General features: G+C 39.1%; 2 protein-coding genes across 12 annotated transcripts in view; both read left to right on the top strand.

Moving 5' to 3' along the window:
- The window catches only part of LOC132956010 (disks large homolog 5-like), a 33,229-nt gene extending 28,745 nt beyond the window's left edge, over positions 1-4,484 (top strand). For all 5 annotated transcript variants that reach the window (XM_061029155.1, XM_061029157.1, XM_061029156.1 and 2 more), the window contains 2 exons: positions 2,073-2,182; positions 3,473-4,484. In XM_061029155.1, the coding sequence (XP_060885138.1) occupies positions 2,073-2,182; positions 3,473-3,576 (214 nt within the window). In that variant the 3' untranslated portion in view covers positions 3,577-4,484. The remainder of the gene's footprint in view (positions 1-2,072; positions 2,183-3,472) is intronic.
- A 1,443-nt stretch (positions 4,485-5,927) lies between these two features.
- Positions 5,928-16,741, top strand: part of LOC132955086 (calcium-activated potassium channel subunit alpha-1a) — a 90,941-nt gene continuing 80,127 nt past the window's right edge. For all 7 annotated transcript variants that reach the window (XM_061027763.1, XM_061027766.1, XM_061027765.1 and 4 more), the window contains exon 1: positions 5,928-6,177. In XM_061027763.1, coding sequence (XP_060883746.1) covers positions 5,944-6,177 — 234 coding nt within the window. In that variant the 5' untranslated portion in view covers positions 5,928-5,943. The remainder of the gene's footprint in view (positions 6,178-16,741) is intronic.

Genomic DNA, 16,741 nt, shown 5'->3' on the forward strand with positions numbered 1-16,741 from the left:
AATAAATAAACATCATATAATTTAACTTAACTCGCTGGAAACTTCAACTAGCAGCAATCAGCTTTTAAACAACATGTTTGATTTTACACTGAAATACAATCTACAGGTAGAAGCAGATACTATAACAGAGTGGGAAATCAAATATATTTAAAATATCTTCAATAAAAGAGATGGGTATAAGATCATTACTCCGCCCAAAACAAATGACTCCCACATATATAATATAAAAGGAGAAAGGGGAGGGCACATGATAAATAATTAAAATAACTGCAGAAGAAGAAAAACAGAGGAAGGTGGGGCTGTGAACTACAAATCTAGAGCATTATTGAGTTTTGAAGATGTTTATTTGAAAAAGCCCTCTAGTGCTATTCTAGCCCCTGATTGTTTTAAAATGACAGTACATTTAAATAAAAGTCAAACAACAGAGCTTCAGATATTAAACGTCAAATATAAAGGGCGTTAGAGTTGACTGCAAAGAATCAGTGCACAATAAAGCAACAATAGAAGTATGTATATGTTCAAACAGTAATGCACTTCACATTAACAGCTGTATAGCCTGTGCTAATGAGATATATATCATGTAATATTATGAGTACAAATGATATGAAACATGATTGGACATGGTGTGAGGAATGCGTATATCACCCATCAAGTTACACATGAAAGAGAAAGTTCATCTTTGTTGGTACCAATCCTTCTCCCATTAATAATACACATGAATCACTCATATTTAATTTCCTTTCCATGGAGACACTCGCTCGGGAAACCAACATGTGCAGAAGTCTTTCTGCTTTCATAATCATATTAATTCAACACACACACACGCATAGCAAACTAATTGATCTTTTTGATTAGATCACAGTGTGATTAGTTCACAGACAGCCGCCCGCTCTATTCCACCACCTGCTCTGGTTTGTGATGGGATGATGTCATATTTCAAAGGTCCCTCTGCTTTTCCATTCGTAATCTCGCAGCAAGATTAAATGAGCTGAACTCTCAGTGTGGTACTTTGCGCACACGCACACAAATAAAGACACACTCAGGTCTGGCAGGAACGGGCTTTCTCGGCCACACGCACACACACACGCCCATAAATCTATGGATTGGTGCAGAAGGAAAACATGGCGGAGATTGAATCCTGCTAAGCCTCGTCTGTCATCAGCTGAGTGCCAGCTGTCCAAGGAGAGCTCACTGTGGCTCCGCTTTGTGGCGTGGGCGGCTAAAACACTCGCTGACCCCACCCGCCGCAGCAGCCGCACACACACACACACACTAACACAAACGCACCTCCCACTGCCCGCCTGCTGCAGCTCGGGGGTTTTTTCATGGTTTTGATCCTGCGGGAGGTTTCAGCAGACCAACATGTTGACTGAACACTGAGTGCCAGGGAGAGCACGCAGTGAGGTCAGAGGCTCCCAGTGGAGGAAGACTAAAAGTGGTCACATGACTTTCTCTAAAGTCTTTGGCAGATATGGAGCGAACCATCCGGCTGGAGACTAGATGTCGGAAAAATAACAGATTCTCATCAACTGACTGAACGTGTTCCTTTGAAACAGGGTTTGTGGTTGTCTTAGTTTTTTGAGGTCATTGTGACAGTATAATGAGCAACATGTCTGTATGGGTCTACAGGAAGAAGTCACATATCTTTAGGGGGATTCACCAAAAACAGAACTTCCCATTCTTAAATGTTCTTTCCATACTTAAAATCTTAAGAAATGCAATATTTCATGATGTATAAGCTGTTAATGGAAGATTTGATTCAACTTTTGGAGTTATTTTAGAAATCAAATGATATGATCAGGTCAGGTCAAAATAAGTCTGACGGACCAATCATATTTCAAGTTTTACTTAGACTTCTTAAGATTGTTCTGGTATATATACAGTACAACAACTGGGAAATGATATAAATGACGAGTGAGCTTTCGGTGTAATCTCAAACCTCAGTCTGAAGAACCTATCATCGCACACCCTGACTCCTTCTACATCGTGATGTTGAGCCATGTTATGAGTCTGTGTGTTTGGAGGTTGATTCTTTGAACGGCTGCTAAAATGTGCTGGTGTTGTCTCTGCAGAGAGCAGAAGGATCCTCTGTACCTGCGGGATAAACTCTCACAGAAACATTCCAAGGAGCAGTACGAGGCGGCTCAGAAAGTGGAGCAGGAGTACAGCCGCTTCTTCACAGGTCGGTGGAAACAACAACACTGTCTCTGTGATGTACTGAAGAGAGAATGGATGTAGGAATGATGGAGACGTCAACAGTCCTCCGCTTATTTACGAGTAGGAAATGTACTTAATGTGCATATGACAAAGTGTGTTATGCAAAGTCTTTTTAACCACAGTGAGATAAGGGTCATCAAAATTTCCCCCAGAAGACATATATTCCTGGGGCGCTGATAGCCTGGTGGTTAGTGCACGCCCCATATACGGAGGCTTTGGTCCTCCAAGTGAGGGGCCGAATCGAATCCGACCTGTGGCTGTTTTCCACCTTAAGTGTACGTGTAATATGTTTTTGTTTTTTTAGAGCCGTTAATCCATGCGAATGTAAGAAAGTGTGTCATACTAATCCAAGGCCACAAAGCAGGGCCTCTTTAGGTTGTAACATGCTGTGGTTTAATGTTAGAATGACCATTTTAGGCAGTTTTAAGTCAAACTTAATTTGATAGACATCGTATTAAATAAGGGTGGAAGTGTATGTTTCAGCAGCTGTTTGCCTAAAAACTAAAATCTTTAATAAACTAAGCAGTAAAAGTCTGCACTGGAGGAACCTAAACGTGGTCATAATAAACAGATAAAACAACAACAAGGCTAACATAGTCACTGTGAGTCTCTACCAGCTTTGGAGGTCGTCTGAGGTTTTTGGAACACGTCACAGATCAGAGTTAAAGTTTTTGTATCTGGAGCAGCAGCCAGCCTGAGACAGCCGACTGTCCGGCTGATTAATGAGTCTATAAAAGGAGACGATTTATGAGGAGGGACTCTTGAAATGAACACATAACACGGCGGATCCCTCCTAAGGGGGGGAGATGGCCAGGATGAAGAAAACTGTGATTATACAGCTAACCGTTATTAACAGTTATAATGTTATGAGGACGACTGTGGTGGTTAACTGTACGATGAGGCTGATCAAACCACGGATGGACTTCCATCTCCTAAGTCTACGACTAAATCTTTAGGCTCCACAGTCTTGTTTAGTGAAAAATCGATCAGTGCAACAAATCGGCTACTTTCGACCAAATATCAGTAAAGAGTTATCATAACCGTGTTTTACCCGGGACGCCCACTTGGAGGACTATAGCCTAACCGCTAGGCCATCCGCCCCCCTTTCTACACTTGTTGAACAAAAGCTTATTAAAGACGGATAATTTGATAATGAAAACATTCAATTTCAGATGATACGAAATAAACTATGTACTACAATAGATATGTAACACTTTCCATGTCAATCTCCCCGCCTTCCTTCTCTGTGTTGCAGGCGTTGTCCAAGGCGGCAGCGTCTCCTACATTTGCACTCAGATCATGACCATCGTGGAGCAGGAGCAGAGCAAAGTTCTGTGGATTCCGGACGGAGCAGCGTAGAGATCTCTCACCTCACTCACCTCACTCTCACCTCGCATCACACGCCTCTCTGAAACGTCGCAGAGGATGTGATTTTTTTATTTTTTTTATTTTGGGAAACACAGAGAAACGGTACATCTAACAGACATCACAGTTAACGCCAATGCTTTCTCACATTTAGAAATATTCAGCACTGATGAAGAGGATCATGAATTAATCCCACTACAACAGTGATGTCCTGTACAGATAGATTTGTTTACACTAGTATTTCATACTTGAAGGTTTTCCTAGTATGTAGAAGCACTCCTTTAATCCCGCTCTGCCCTGTGAACACGTCGGACCACATGAAGTCTGCATCTACGTTATATGAAGACTTTATTTTTAAAGTGATGGTAAAAGTGGACCACCTCTTTATATTTATACCTATTTCCTGCCATTTAATTTATCTAATCAATCAAAGATGTTGCTTATAAAACTTTGATATACAAATGTAGCTCTGTAGTTAACAGGTAGGATGATATTTCAGATAATGGTCTTATTTATAGAGGAGTAATTGGGACAAATATTCTTCCTCTTCACATAATGTTGTAGTTTCCTGTTCTATCTTGACCTCATTTCAGCCCTCAGTACGAGATTGTGCCAATTATAACTCTCCATTATTGGATGCATTAACACTAAAAGTCTAATCAAACAGTAGGTATGTTCGTTTGTCCCAGGTTGTGTGTTCTACAGTTTTGCCAAAACTGCCAAAAGAAGGGATATTTTTATTTCTGGTTCATGGTTCAACTAAACACATACACATCTGCTGTAGATCATGTTGTCAACATTTCATGTCGCAGTTTGGATCAAATACTTTGAGGCAGGTTTTCTCCTAATGAAGGTTAATATTTCTATAAAATATTAAAAACAAAACTGTTATTGTAATACAATGTGTCTGTCTTTCATTGAGATACAGTTGCCAACACACACTCCTTATCATTCTTCTGTAAACGTATTTATTGGGAAAGGATTCACAAATCTGCTTCATAACTGGCAAGAGAGAATGTCACAAGTTGGACCTAAGGATCAATACACCTTCAGTCCAGTAGGGGGAGTGAACCACCAGTATAGATGTCCTCATCTCTTTTCATAGCGCTTTATCAAAGCTGCCTATTATGAAAAATATTCTTAATTTATCAACTTTATTAATAACTTTATAGCCAGTTTATGTTAAAATGTCATACTTGTTAATGTATATTTTTATTTGAATTTGATGGTGCTACTGTAATTAAATATTTAGTTGAGCATTTTAACACATTGTTTCAAATAAAGCTGAAATTACATTATTTGCCACAACATCTTCAAAAATAAATGTTTATATCAATTACTGAAAAAAATAAATGACAATTTATTTTGTGAAAACACCAAAAGTCAGGCATTAATTAAAAAACAAACTAAAACAACTGAGAGGAGAAAAATCGTTAAAATATTTGTATTTTATGTCATTAAAATAAACCATGTTTGGAGAGTGTTTATTCTCAGAAGTTGAACGTCATCGTTTGTGAAACTGAAAGTGCATCTACATAACTAACAGTTTCAAAGTAAGATGGTAGTAACCACAAGTTACAACCATGAAAAATTGATGAAGCGGTCACTATAAATAACCAGACATCCAGATAGGCATCGACGTCTGCCATTGATGGCTCCTCCCCCGCTACCTGTAAATCTGCGATGCCATCTCCCGACAAATGGATGCGACGAGCGGCCAACGGAGCCCGGAGAGACGCAACAACTAAACCCTCTGTTTTCTGACTCCACGAACCGATACTTGATTTATTTTTCAAACAACGCCTCTCCAAAGGAGGATGTCGAGAAAGTGCGACCTTTAACTGCGAGGAGAGCATTCAACAGTGCGGAGCTGCTGAAAACTGCGCTGCTAAACAAGGTGGAGCAGCGCGTGAAAACCATCGTCTGCTGAGGACGACACATTTCTTCAACATCAACATATCAATCGTATACTTTGATCCGCCTGGACTGTGCTGGAAATATTGAGTTTTTAGTAGTTTTCTAGAAATGTGATTTTTACGCACGGATCAAATGATGGCGCGCAATTCCAGCCATGTACGCGCATCGTGACGCGCACCACTGATATTTCAATTTGTGTGAAAGTTTCTTTTATTTCCCCATAGTGCGTTTGTCTACTGTCGACTCAACTTTTACGTCCTCGACTGGTGCAGCCAGAGTAGCGGGAGGTGGCAGACTCAAACATGGCCGAGCCGCGGGGGCATCAGGGGGCGCTGGTTGGAGGTCCCAAAAGCGTCTGAATCCCTGTTGAGTTGTTTGTTTGTGTTTGTTTGAGGAGGAGGAGGAGGAGGAGGAGGGGTGGGGGGGGCCTGACAGGTGAGCACAATGCCGAAAAACCGGGAGAAATTCAACCCGGATCCGTCCATACACATATCCAAGATGAACGTGATCATCCCCTTCTCGCCAGATGTGCCCTGTGACAGTAACGGGCAGCGGATGTGGTGGGCTTTCCTCGCCTCTTCCATGGTCACTTTCTTCGGGGGGCTCTTCATCATCCTGCTGTGGCGAACTCTCAAATACCTGTGGACCGTGTGCTGCCACTGTAACGCCAAGAAGAAGGTACGTCCGCTCGTTTTCATGAAGCATAGCAGCCAACCACACCTCAGAGGATGACTTATTCATCAGCGGGGTTTTGTATCACAGCCAGTGCGTGACATCAAGTGTGTCCAGTTTGATTTATGAAAAAGGCTCGTAATTAAATCTGTGTCCGCAGAGAGCACGTTGAATAATTGACCTCCGGCTTAATTGCATATAGAGAAACAGAGAGTTGCCGTTATGCTGGAAGGATGCACCATCACAAATACATGTCGCTCTGACACACCATGTTTGTGCAGGCTTTTAGTTTTGAGTTGCAGGTGAAGCTGATACAGCTGACACTTGTTGGATGGAAATCTCATATTATCCATCAGTTAGATCTGTAACTGTTGGAACAACAAACAAGCAGGTTGCAACAGTTATAAAATGTTTTTTTTTTCATTCAGTCTGTGCTAATATTTGAGTTAAATGCCTTTCTTATAATATTACCCCCCCTCCCCCCCCCCCCTTTGTGTGCATAAAATGCATTTTGGCAAATAAAAAACCATCCCCTCACCCCCCTATTTATAAACATAAACACCTGTAAAACAACTTGTTAGTAAGGTGTTAAAATATGTGAAGGGTTGGTTCATCCAAAATGACAAACACAACCACATATATATCCTCACCTCACTCCCTGTTGGCATGTTAACTTTTGGCCCTACTTATAAGAAATCAGTTTTTTTTATGTTTCTCCATCAACCCAAAAACAACAGAAGTCAATGAGATTATAAATATAGGAGAGGGAGTGGGGATACAAGTTTCATAAATGGACAGACACTTGTGTTTCTAGAAACTTTAGCCCTGTTATTATTGACAGTTCTTCACCTCCCTGTGAATATTTGCATTGGAGCGACTTTTTGTGGAAGAACTGGTTTCAAAGAAAACCGTCCACAGCCTGTGGTTAGGGATGAGGGTCTTTTAGACCATATGTACTGTACACCAAAACAGATGCTGCCTATTAATACTCTTGTTGATAGTAGTCTCCATAGTTTAATGTAAAACACAATGTGATCATTTGTAATCAATTTGAATTTAATTTTTTAAATTATTCCTCTTCATTTAGCTGAAGCTCTGCTTAATCTTGCAGTTTTATAGATTTTTGAGGGTATAAATAGGAAGGGCTGCTAACCTTGGTATGTATTGATAAATACACTTAATTAAATCAATGTCTGTTTGATTTTAAGACTAACACCAGCAGCTTCACCAGTTTTCCAGCTATGTTTGGTTACGTTTAATTTAAATAAACGTTGCAAAATTTGCAACCAATAACAGCACTGAGTCTATCAGTATTCTGTTACCATCAAGTCGGGTACCATTACTGATTAAGTACCAGTCCATGGTACCCATCACCACATGCTGAATGGATTATTACTGCCATTTAGTTGGCTGGAGACAGAAACTTCAACAGAAATGATAGAGAAGAGTTAAAGATGAAAAGAAAGATTTTTTATTTAACATGTTGTTTGTAAAAACTCTTTCCCTTGTCTAAAGTCTAAATTGAGGAATATTTGTTCCTTGAAACCAGTGCTGCAGCCATAAAAAAATACAACAATCAACATCATTCACTCAAATGTGCGGCACCATTTGTTTGTACTTTTTGGTGCTCAGGACACGCCCAGCACATCAGCTGCTGCTTCACAGCTGATTGTCTTACCACTTTGGTGTCTCTGTAGTGCTTGTCTAGAGTATGTATGCCATGGTGTAATATCCCCAAATAATGAGCAAAGTAATGCTTTCCAATAGTTAGGATACCATCTGCCCGAGGCTGTCTAAAGTCCTGCAAAAGGAAACTGATCCAGGCTCTATTTAATACATTTTTCATCTTCATTCTTTTGCTTTAGGATAAGAATGGATCAGCTGATACAGGCGCCAAAGATGGAGCAATTTGACTTTTTAATGTGCATTCATCTCTCAGATAGACTGGAGGAAGGGGAGAAATGGAAAAGGCTGCATACAGGGTGGGGCTGACCTTTTGAAAGGAGACGTCTAACATTTGTATGCCTTGGATGAACCTGGTTATAATTAGGGCTGCAACTAACATCCCACCATCAATCACTACCGTCTCTAATTAATCTGCTGATATATATTTGGTTATTTTGTTTATTGCTTGGACTGTAACATGTCTAAAAAATGCAGGTAAATGAGACAGATAAATTCTGTTATAAATCAGAGAAAAGAAGCACATATTTATGCAGATTTTGCTTTTAAGTTACCTAAAGAAATGAACCATTAATTTTCTGCAAAGACTGTTTGTTCTGGTTGTGATATTCAAAAAGAATCCCTCTGTTTGCATCCAGGTTATATTTATAGATGCACAGAAAGGCAACAGAAATAAATCTGTGAAAGATCAGGACAAGGTTTTTCCTCTCCTTTGGAGTCCGCAGGCGAACACCGTGCATGTGTGAATACAAGAGAGCAGTCGGATTGTGTGTTTTTCTTCACATTCCTGCCAAGTGAATCCTGCGAGCTCCACCAACCTGTTGTGTTACTCAGTGGGAGTCAGTTAGAGTTGGGTCATCCTTTCACTTTCTATCTCTCCCTCTCTGCCTTCTTTTTGCGCTCCTGGCATTCATTCCAAACTCCTGCCCCTTTTTTTTCTTCTTCTCACCCTTTTTTTCCACCCAAGATTTCCTCCAAAGTGTCAGAAATGCAGTGTCAGGCACACACCGTATGTGCCATATGAATCAGTACTTTTGTTGCTAAGCAACTAGCAAGCAAAGGATTTCATTATAAGTGTAAATCTCTGTGTTATGCAGTTGTCTGGGCTGTGAGATGTGGCAGGTTGTGTTGGAGGAACACACCACCCCTCTGTCTGTGTATGTCATTAGCAGCACAAACATGGAGCTTTCACAGCATTGTTCATAGATGGGAGCTGATAAACCGTTTCCTCCTGTTCAGTTGAATTTTTTCATTTTGTTTTTGCCATCCGCGGGGCGTTTGCTGCCCTGTTCTCTGCTCTGTTCTGACAGCTCACAGGTCCCTGAGACTGAGTCTCCCTCTCTGTGGCTCTGACTTCCAAAGTCTGATGGTAATCGATGAAACTCTCTGTTTGTGGGATTCTGATGAATGACGGCTATTATCCGTCTGGGAGGGAGAGGAAATTGTGTTCATTGTAAATGGCACTGAACTCACAGCTGTTTTAGATTATCAGTCATTTTTGGGGGTTTCATTGAAGGATGTGTGTTTGATGCTCAAAGTTTGAGTAGATAAGCACATTGGCCAATGTGTTATATATTAGAAGTAGCCTATATAAAAAAAAATGACCAGTCTAGCAATATGGTTTTTGGATTTGTTGTGGCAATGGTGCATGGCCTTGATTCAGATTCAAACAACTACTTATATAATTGATATCATGTTGAAATTTACATGTTTTTGATACTAAATTAATTATTGCATATCTATTGGGCAGATAACCCATAATCACACATTTCATCTGACATCATGCTAACGATAGCCTAGGAAGCTAAAACGCTGCTATCCAAGCGCCTGCCGCACATGACATTGTAATGTTATGTGTGGCAGGATTCAAATCATGTACCTCTAAATTATTTGATTAATCTCTGTTTCCAGATCATTTAGCAACCACAAGACAATTGGGAGAAATTATGTTGGGCCATATATGTTGTCTGGCCGTATTTAAAGAGAAAACAACATTGAATATTACCAGTCAGCTACCTAGCTACCCTTACACAATGGCCATTTAGCAGACAACCACCTTCATGCTAGCATTACTGTCTTAACTATTAGAAGAGTGTCGTACCAAAAGTAACAATCCTTTCTTTCCTATCTTAGTGTCAAACGTTAAATCAAATGGTAATATAAGCTAAGATGTGGTTGGATGCTAACGATAGCTTACATGAGCTAATGGGTCGACATATTAGTTGCTTTGTCTTGAAATATGATCTGATGCGTCTCTATATTTTTATGTCTTTCAGTTGCCATTAAATGTGGAAGCAGTGAATTAATAATTTGACAGATTCTCAACTTTTACAAGACTTATATTGCTGAACACAGCTAAAAACGTATAAAACAGATTTTTAGCATTCTGATTTCAGCATACAGCGCCAAACACTGCAGAGCAAACTTAAAACGTAGAGAGCCACTAGCATGTCTGAAGAGTTCTTAAAATGTTTTATTATTTATATTTTTAAGCTAATATATTACATATTTCTTTTAATTGACTTATTTTTATTAGTCATTTATCTTTATGATACTTTATGTAGTTTTTTCTGAGTAGATATTATGTTGTGTACAATTTTATGTGTTGCAGCACAGTCAGAGCTAATGCACATCTACTGCAGTGACTCAGTGTCCTTAGATGTGTCAGGTGCATGAGGGTGTGTTAACTTGTGTGTGTGTGTGTGGTTGCGTGTGTGTGGTGGGGGGTGATTGGAGAATTCAGATGGAGAGTCTCTCTCGTGGTGCTTTTAAGTGTCGCCTGAAATATTGTAATTATGAGACGAGTGGTTGTGATCGAACAGCAGTAATTACCAGTCAGAAAGTAGGAATAGCTGAGTGGCACTTTGCTGTTGTCTCTTTTCCTCCTGCACTGACACACGCACACACACATACACACACACACATACACACATACAGAATCACAAAATAACAAGTGAAGCAGCATGAATAATAATTCTGCACTGACATTATCTGCCCTGGACTAGTATTTCTTCTTTTGTTCACTGCTTCTCAAACATACACTGTAAAAAATACTAGTGTTTTGTATTTGGTTTGTGTCCATTTCATTAAATTTGTAACCAGGAGTGTCTGAACACATCACAGATGGTTCTCACATGAACTTAAAGAGGAAGCACTTTAAGGCAGTATAAGAGATATAAAGTCAAGACCCTCAACCCTTTCTCTCTGTAGTCTTTTCTATTCAGGATTGTGTAATTAGCACAGCATTCATTAGCTGCTCACGTTACATAATAAAAGCAGCGTGCTGCAGCTTGGCTGGCACTACACCATCTGTGATCCAACAGGTTTCAGATTAGCACAAATGTTAAAAATCTCAACGATGCCAGAGCCTGCTGCTTTTAATGCAATTGTTGATGTTACTTGACTTAGAGATAGACACTTGTCTATTTTTTTCGCTCAGGTTCCTCAAGCTTTAATGTCATCATGCAGGAGCTGGATTTAGCTGCTGAGTTGAGGCTAAGTTTGTCTGCTCGGTGATGTTATCTGCGTTCATTCATTCAGTGATTCAAGGACTTAGTGCGAAGAAGCATCTGTGTTACGGTCTTTTTGTACCTGTCTGAGGGGGCCATACATCCACTTAGAAACACTTGGATACTCGAGTATTTCTGGATTTTGTTCTCCCCTCAGAATGTCTTATATCTGCTTATTAATGTGATTTATATGAATATGTTTTAAATAATTCATGAACTTTAGCAGAAGTCGTGTCACAAGGCACATGTTCTATTCTAGTTTAATGCACTCGCCCTGAGAGAAATGATCATGGTGAATCCAGAGAACGAGCCAACAGCGCTGATAGATGACCTCTGGATTCAGGCGAGATAGTGTAGCCTAAATTTGGAGTCTTGGACGATCGATCAAACTGACAAAGAGGAGACCTGATGCCTGAGTGGGTGTAATGACTCCATGAACTTTTCTGGTGCTATTAAAAATGTATTAATCTATTTTAATTGCATTGAACTAAAGTCCAGTAAAAGTGTGTTGAACCCTCTTGAGAAGTAAAACCATAACCAATTCTTCATTGAACTTAGTGATGTTGTTTTTTACGCAGAAATGAATTAGAGATTTGAATGTCAGAGACAATGTTCTCCATCTTTGTGGCCTTTCAGCTAATACTAGCACACTGATCCTTTAAAAACATAATTAGATAGACATGCCAATTAATCACAACCAATTCATCTCTTCATTTACTGGGGTCAAAAACGTCATGGCCAGTGTTTTTTTTTCTTCAGTTTACACTTTTAGATTTGGTAATTAAAAGAGCTGCAGAAAACCGCGGGATGCCAATTAAGTGTACTGAAGTTAACTCGCACATCCCTCTCCTCGGCCTTCTCACTTCATTCATTAAAAGAGGAAAGTGTCATTTCAGATAAGCACATCAGGTTAAGTGTTCAGAGGGGTGTATTAGTACTGAATAGTTAGAGCACTTTATATTATATGAGGCGATTTACACAAGTTTTTTGGGAAAGTTCAAAAGAGTATGGAAAAGTTTCCACCACTTTTACTTTATTTATGACTTATGTTCCTTAGACCTTCATCAGGCAATGTTCAAAAAGAATCTGCAATCTATGTTTGTCCTATTGACAACATAAAAACACCGTAATCCAATTAAGAGTGTACTGGAGAAAAAAAAACAATTGTAAAAAAAATGTCAGTTTATTCTTGCTCTGTATCCTAAAATTTCATTTGTGTACAACAAAGTTGCCATAGCAACAACAAATTTAAATAATGTCATTTTGTTTTTTTACATAATTAAGAGAAGTAGTTAATGTACTTATCTGGCAAGTTACAAAAATGTCAATATTGAACACATTAGTCTAATCTGTACTTGTGTATTTTTTCTTTGGTTGTCACCGAAGTGGTGGGATTCGCAGGGTCAGTCACAATACGATACACTATGCGTTAAGTGGCCCAGGATAAGCTTAATATCACTGTACAGAAATTACAGAAAAGTGCAGCATTCATGTTTTTATTCACTGCAAATTGGTGTCAGTTTCACCTCTTATCACTCTTTATCCTAACTTGTTTTTCACCACTGTCTTACATTTTCTGGTCGTGTTCATCATCTTTTTATCCTGCTGTTTGCTGCTTTTTAGGCCAATTGACTTCCATTCACATCACCCTCATTCATGCACAAAGTGCCACTGTAGGAGTAATGAAGGGATGACATGGCGAGTCAAAACTGCCAAGGAAATCTGTTTATGGCGCCATATTTTTCTTTTTTCAATTCAAATATTGATATTTGGCACCAGCTATATGATCATTTTATCACCCAATCAGGAAGATGATATATTCTATAATACAGAAAAGGATGTCCATACAGCATAATAAGGAGACAGTTTAGTAATAAATAGACGTAATTTATAAGCGACAGGGTAATATAAAAGCTATAAGGGCTTTCAGTGGGTTCATAATTCTTCAAATAAGGACTTGTTGTATACTTAAACAGCCTCTGAACCTTCTTCCTTTTTTAACTTTCTGATCAAGGTAGATATATACTTACTTATTTGTTTTCAGCATCCTCTTGTCTTTTATATTCTGCTTTCAGATCATGAGCATTTCTGGCTCTTCCTGCCAGCTAACTGCAGATAAACTTGAAGGCTTTAGCTGTATATTCCTTCAAAGTTAAACACTCATTCAACAGGCTGCTCACTGACAGAGCAAACAGCATGATCTTTTTTCCTTTTTTATCTCTAACCCTCAGTCTTATCCATTCAGCCTGATCTCCTGAAGAGGATTCAAAAGTGATATTTAACTTAAATTCCCCCCTGAGACTCTGTTTCAAGACCACTTTGATTTAAAATCAAAATAAATGATGTAACCTTTGTAACTCTAAGGAAATGTAGAGTTTTGTAGAATTACTGCTGCTCCTAACATAGACTGTAAATATTAATGGTCGAAGCCTGAGCGATTTCACCCATCTGTTACTGCGGGGGGGCTTTGGAGTCCCATTGATGGGGGTCGCCATGCTGGAAATGCTATCTCACCATAACTCTCAGTCAACCTAACGACAGGCTGAGAGCTAGAGCTGAGGCAGGTTTTAAGCCTCTTGACAAACCGTCACATCGCGCCCGCCTGTCAATCGATCAGCTATGAGCCTTATTATGAATAACTCTTATCCGTCATAAAATCAAAACAGATGAGTTATCAAAATATTCACTCCACTCCATGATCGGAACATGAGCTAATCAGACCTCTTTCGTTTTTTTGAACCAGGCTGTAAACATTTTACGGACGGGATTCAATTGACCGCCGCATTCATTTCATTTTTCAACACCAGAGGTTTACGCTTCACTCCTAACCCTTTATATTATCGCAAAACGTGTTTTTTCTTTAAAATCCAATTGGGCAATTCAAATGATATAAAAATAAATAAACCACTTTTTGAAAAGCAGCTGATACTTGTTGAATGTTCTGCTCCCTTCTCCTGTTGGCTGCATTAGCTCCTGAGTGAACCTGACATGTTATTATCCTGTAGTGTGATATCAGGTTAGAGCTGCAGGGCTGTGTACAGACTGTAATAGGTGTAACATGGTCTGCTGTTGGTCTGCTGCTCTCTGACTAATGGCTCACAACATGATTACACTTCTTACTGCCGCCGGCTTTTTTTAGTTGTAATAATGGAAACAGCTGAAATGTGTTGCATGTAGGGGGTGCCATCATGGAATCTAGTGCGGATACTGTTTTTACATTCAAAGGTGTTAAATAAAGTTTTTCACACCAGGAACAATCTGCGAAAAGTAGACTTCTGCCATTAAGGCGTGATCCTTTTTCCTCTACCTCATCTATGAGGAAAAATATTGAACCTTACACTCCACCAAATTCACCTGATGGCACACAGCACATGTTGAGTTCAACAAAAATTGGACGATGGCTTCTAGCCAGGTGACTGGAGCCGTGATACTTGCTATTTCACCAAATTAATAGAACTGCTGAACAGGGCTGTTTATCCCTTTCTGTTTCTTTCTGGCAGATCAGAGGACTCAGGGCTCTGCATGGCTCTGATTGATTATAATAATTAACATAATAGCTGCTGCATGGTGAAACCATAAATATAGTACATTATGAGCTCCGGACACGTTCTCCAACCGCGTTGTTGATGAATGTTGATTTTATTAGCAGAGTTGCTCCCTTCTCTGAACTGTGCAAGTGACGCCCAGCTTTAACTGTTCAGGAAATATACAGATTGATGACAGTGGGTCAATTTTGTACAGCTTAAAGACAAATTTGTATTTTCATATCGGAGGCTTTTTAACATGTTAATGCAAACACAACAGTTATAAATGACCTTTACTTTAAATCACTTATTTATTCATGTTCAAAGAATAAGTGTGTCAGTGTTTCTTGTGTTGGCAACAGTGCTTAGTATTTCCTGGACTAAAACTGAAGTAATCCTGTGAAAAAGTATTTCCTTAAAGGACCACTTCATCCTCTGTGCCCTGGACCTTCATTAACTTTTCTCTATAAACTCTAAAACATGCGCTCTTGGTCTTTTCCAACGTTCTCCTTATCTACGTAATCCATTAAAAGAACAGAACCAACATTGATTAGTTTTTCTATAGCTCTTTGGATCCCAGCTCTCAGAAACCATGTAGATAAATTAAGAAGGTGCTTATCTTATATATAGAAACATAGCTTAAAATCTACAAAGACTCTGGAGTTTCGTCATAGAAATAGGTTCTTAATACAGCTGGTTTTTAAAGTTATGGCAAAGTCTCTCAAAGTAAATTTGTTTGGGCAGCGGGTCAATACAATTTCTATGCTTAATCAGTTAATTTTAAGAAACAGGGTGGGTGTAAATGAGACTTTTGGTAAGGAATGAACTTACACTTCTTGACTTTGGTTTACACAGGCAATATTTATTTTTAGGATCAATTCAATCTTGGTTTTGAAAATACAGAAGAATATCACTGGACATGTGGAAAAGATGTGCACCAGAGCCATAATTTCACACTGGATGACATGCGACTTCATTTCGATGAACATGGGCACTGTTCTTTATTTAAAGTCGATCTCTGATGTACCTTTCTGCTGCCGTAAATTATGCAAATAAATGCATCCAAATCCACAGTTATAAATAGTCCCCTGCAAATACACCGTTTCCTCCTGCTTGAGTAACATTTGCTTAAAATGACACTGCCTTTCTGTTTGAGAAAATAACTCAACATTTAAAAATAAATAAAGGTGTTTATAGATTTTTGAGCCATTTCAAATTAACAACTACACCAGGACATTTTTTCAGCTGTAGTTTTTCCTGATAGTATTTTTTCCTGATAGTATTTTGTATTAAAAAATAATAAAAATACAAAACACAGCAACATAAATTAACACATAAATTAAATATTATTGCCAAAGTATAAAATATAAATAAATGTAGTAGACGGAGAGTTGGAGAAGTTGATGTTTCATTTGTTTAATAATTCCTAGATGTACAGTATGTTGTGGATCATATCTGTACATGGCTTTATCTCAGTGGTGCTGCAGACTGCCCAGCTTTAACATGATTTATTGTGGAGTGGAAGCAGAGCACATGTTGCATAGTTGCATGCCCAGAGTTCTTTGAAGCTGATGCCCTATCCCAGGGACACACAAAAGCCCATTCTGCATCTGGAGAATGTGGCATGTTGAAATCTCGGACATAAACACCTGAAGAAAAAGGACCGCTGCAGTAGTGCGCACATGGCATAATACGTTAATGGAAACCATATAAACTGTTCCAGCTTTGAAATGTGGGTTGATCATTTTCCTGTCTAACTCTGTAGACTGCATCAAGTTATCTCACATGACTGACACTGTAGGGGAAAGGCCTTGGGGAGAGTGATGTGTGACACTATTAAGGCCAAAGAAGAGA

Source organism: Labrus mixtus, chromosome 21, assembly GCF_963584025.1.
Source record: "Labrus mixtus chromosome 21, fLabMix1.1, whole genome shotgun sequence".
Taxonomy (NCBI): domain Eukaryota; kingdom Metazoa; phylum Chordata; class Actinopteri; order Labriformes; family Labridae; genus Labrus; species Labrus mixtus.